The sequence below is a fragment of the Ostrinia furnacalis genome, unplaced genomic scaffold (assembly GCF_004193835.3).
Source record: "Ostrinia furnacalis isolate ACB-3 unplaced genomic scaffold, ASM419383v2 OfSCF6122, whole genome shotgun sequence".
In the NCBI taxonomy this organism is placed as follows: Eukaryota; Metazoa; Arthropoda; class Insecta; order Lepidoptera; family Crambidae; genus Ostrinia; species Ostrinia furnacalis.
In genome coordinates, this window is record NW_021136361.1 from 1 (window position 1) to 1,931 (window position 1,931).

Below are 1,931 nucleotides of genomic sequence, written 5' to 3' on the forward strand. Positions count from 1 at the left end.
AGTAGTCGTAGTAATTGGATCGCGCTGCGCGAGTTCGCGCACTCCTGGCACACAATTAGGCGAAGTTACGAGAAGTGATGACATTCATCAACGTTAGCAGCCCGACGCGAAGTACCGTATTTGTGGTGTCAAGCCCCAGAAGGGGGAGAATTGACAATGAGAAGGGACAAGGATAAGAGAAATTTGTAGGGAGTCAAGCAAAGCGCCCGGGGAAAGAGCCCTGAGCAAGTACCTGCGCGCTCTCCCGAAATTCGGTTCGTACGCCGTGAGGCAGGAAGAACCATGGGTGGTGGTGGGATTTGTTGACACCAAAGGAACTTGAGTGAGGGCGCGGTATCATAGCTAGAGCTAGAGCACGACCTGGCGCCGCCGCTGCTGGCGCGCGCCGAGCCGCTCGAGCTGCAGCTGGACTACTGGCTGGTGAGATATCTTTAGAGATTTAAGAGTCTCCGCTAAAACTCGCACGATGGCCCGCACGCGTGTCTGTATCGAAAAATATTATGAGCTGCGCATGAGTGTGCGTGTTTCCACACGCGCGACAAGTGACTTTCATTAGTGGCGCACGCGTTGGGTTCCCGCCGCGGGCACGCTCAAGTTTTAGCGCAAGAGCAAGTCTTGCAGTTGCAACACTCATTTAAATTGGCGCCACTGTCTTGCCCATTAGCAAGGGGTAGGACTTTTCTCATCATCATTTCACTCATAAGACGTCCACTGCAAAGGCTTCCTCCGTAATTTTTCCAGATTGGCCGGTTGGTAGCGGCCTGCTTTTTTGACTTAACTCATTCACTCACGTACACACGGCCACACTATCCATTTCCGTTTTTGCTCTTGATCTCATCAAATGGTGAATCTTTGCGATAGAACGAGATGACATGACAGGCAATGGATAGTTAACACTGTTGCCGATGGTACATTAACCCATTAACGCCCGCCGTACAATAAATAGTACACAACTTTAAGTTACGATAAATCTGGTTTAGTGGGTATTTTTACTCTGGAAATAATTACAATCGGTAAACAAAGGTCTATGCATTATATCCTGAGATGAAACAGACCATAACGATACAATCTTAAGGGGGTATTTTGCGATTTCGTTTCAGTGATTTTTTAGTGTCTTCTAGTGGGTACTTGATAATTTTTTATGCAAGGTTTAAGTGACACAAAATACCAAATAAGTTGTTTGTGTATTAGCTAACAACTTATCCTAATAAAAAATACAAAGAAAAGTTCATTTCATGGAAAGTTTTTCATGCTATAACTCCCAAAGTGATGCTGTACTAACTTTTGTACAATGGGCGCTTGACACGTTACGTAAAATAGCACAGTAACGACATTATTATTAGAGTGTTTACCTATTTCTTCATAGTTTTTATATGTTATCATTGTTTTCTTTTTCCAATGACATGGCTCTTTATTTATGGGGTTACAGACAACAAAAAGAAACATTTTGTTTTCCCAATTATGACCTGTTTGTCGACCTAAAGAGACTTAGTTACATAGTTTTTGGAACCACACGTGAAAACAGAACCAAACGGTATCCTTTGATTACTTATAAAGATTTTCACAAAAAGCATAGAGACTTATTCGACAAGCCAAACATAATTTTACTAGTATTGATTGAAAGATAATAATGTAAGTACTATTGGATCAAATTTTGATGCTTTAGAACCATTGGGAAAGGTCATTATTGGGGTCTTTTGATAAAAAACCAGTAGAGTTAGGCACCACAGGGTGTCCAGCTACAATATAATAAGAAGATCAGTGGGTTAGATCAGATGGCTAGTCTATAGAACTTTACCAAATTGAGGTAAAAGGAAAAAAAGCGGTGGATGGGTCTTGTTCGCTTATATGGTGGACATGACAATTTCAAATGCATGCAGTCTGCACTGCATAGTAAACCCATATAGTCGCTTAGATCAGCTAGCATTCCG

General features: G+C 42.4%; 1 protein-coding gene across 1 annotated transcript in view; it reads left to right on the forward strand.

Annotated features, from left to right (window-relative positions):
- Window positions 1-342: 342 nt before the first annotated feature.
- The window catches only part of LOC114362021 (phosphofurin acidic cluster sorting protein 1-like), a gene marked incomplete at both ends in the record, with an annotated part of 3,222 nt that continues 1,633 nt past the window's right edge, over window positions 343-1,931 (forward strand). The window contains one exon of the mRNA XM_028317271.1: window positions 343-420. Within this exon, the coding sequence (XP_028173072.1) occupies window positions 343-420 (78 nt within the window). The remainder of the gene's footprint in view (window positions 421-1,931) is intronic.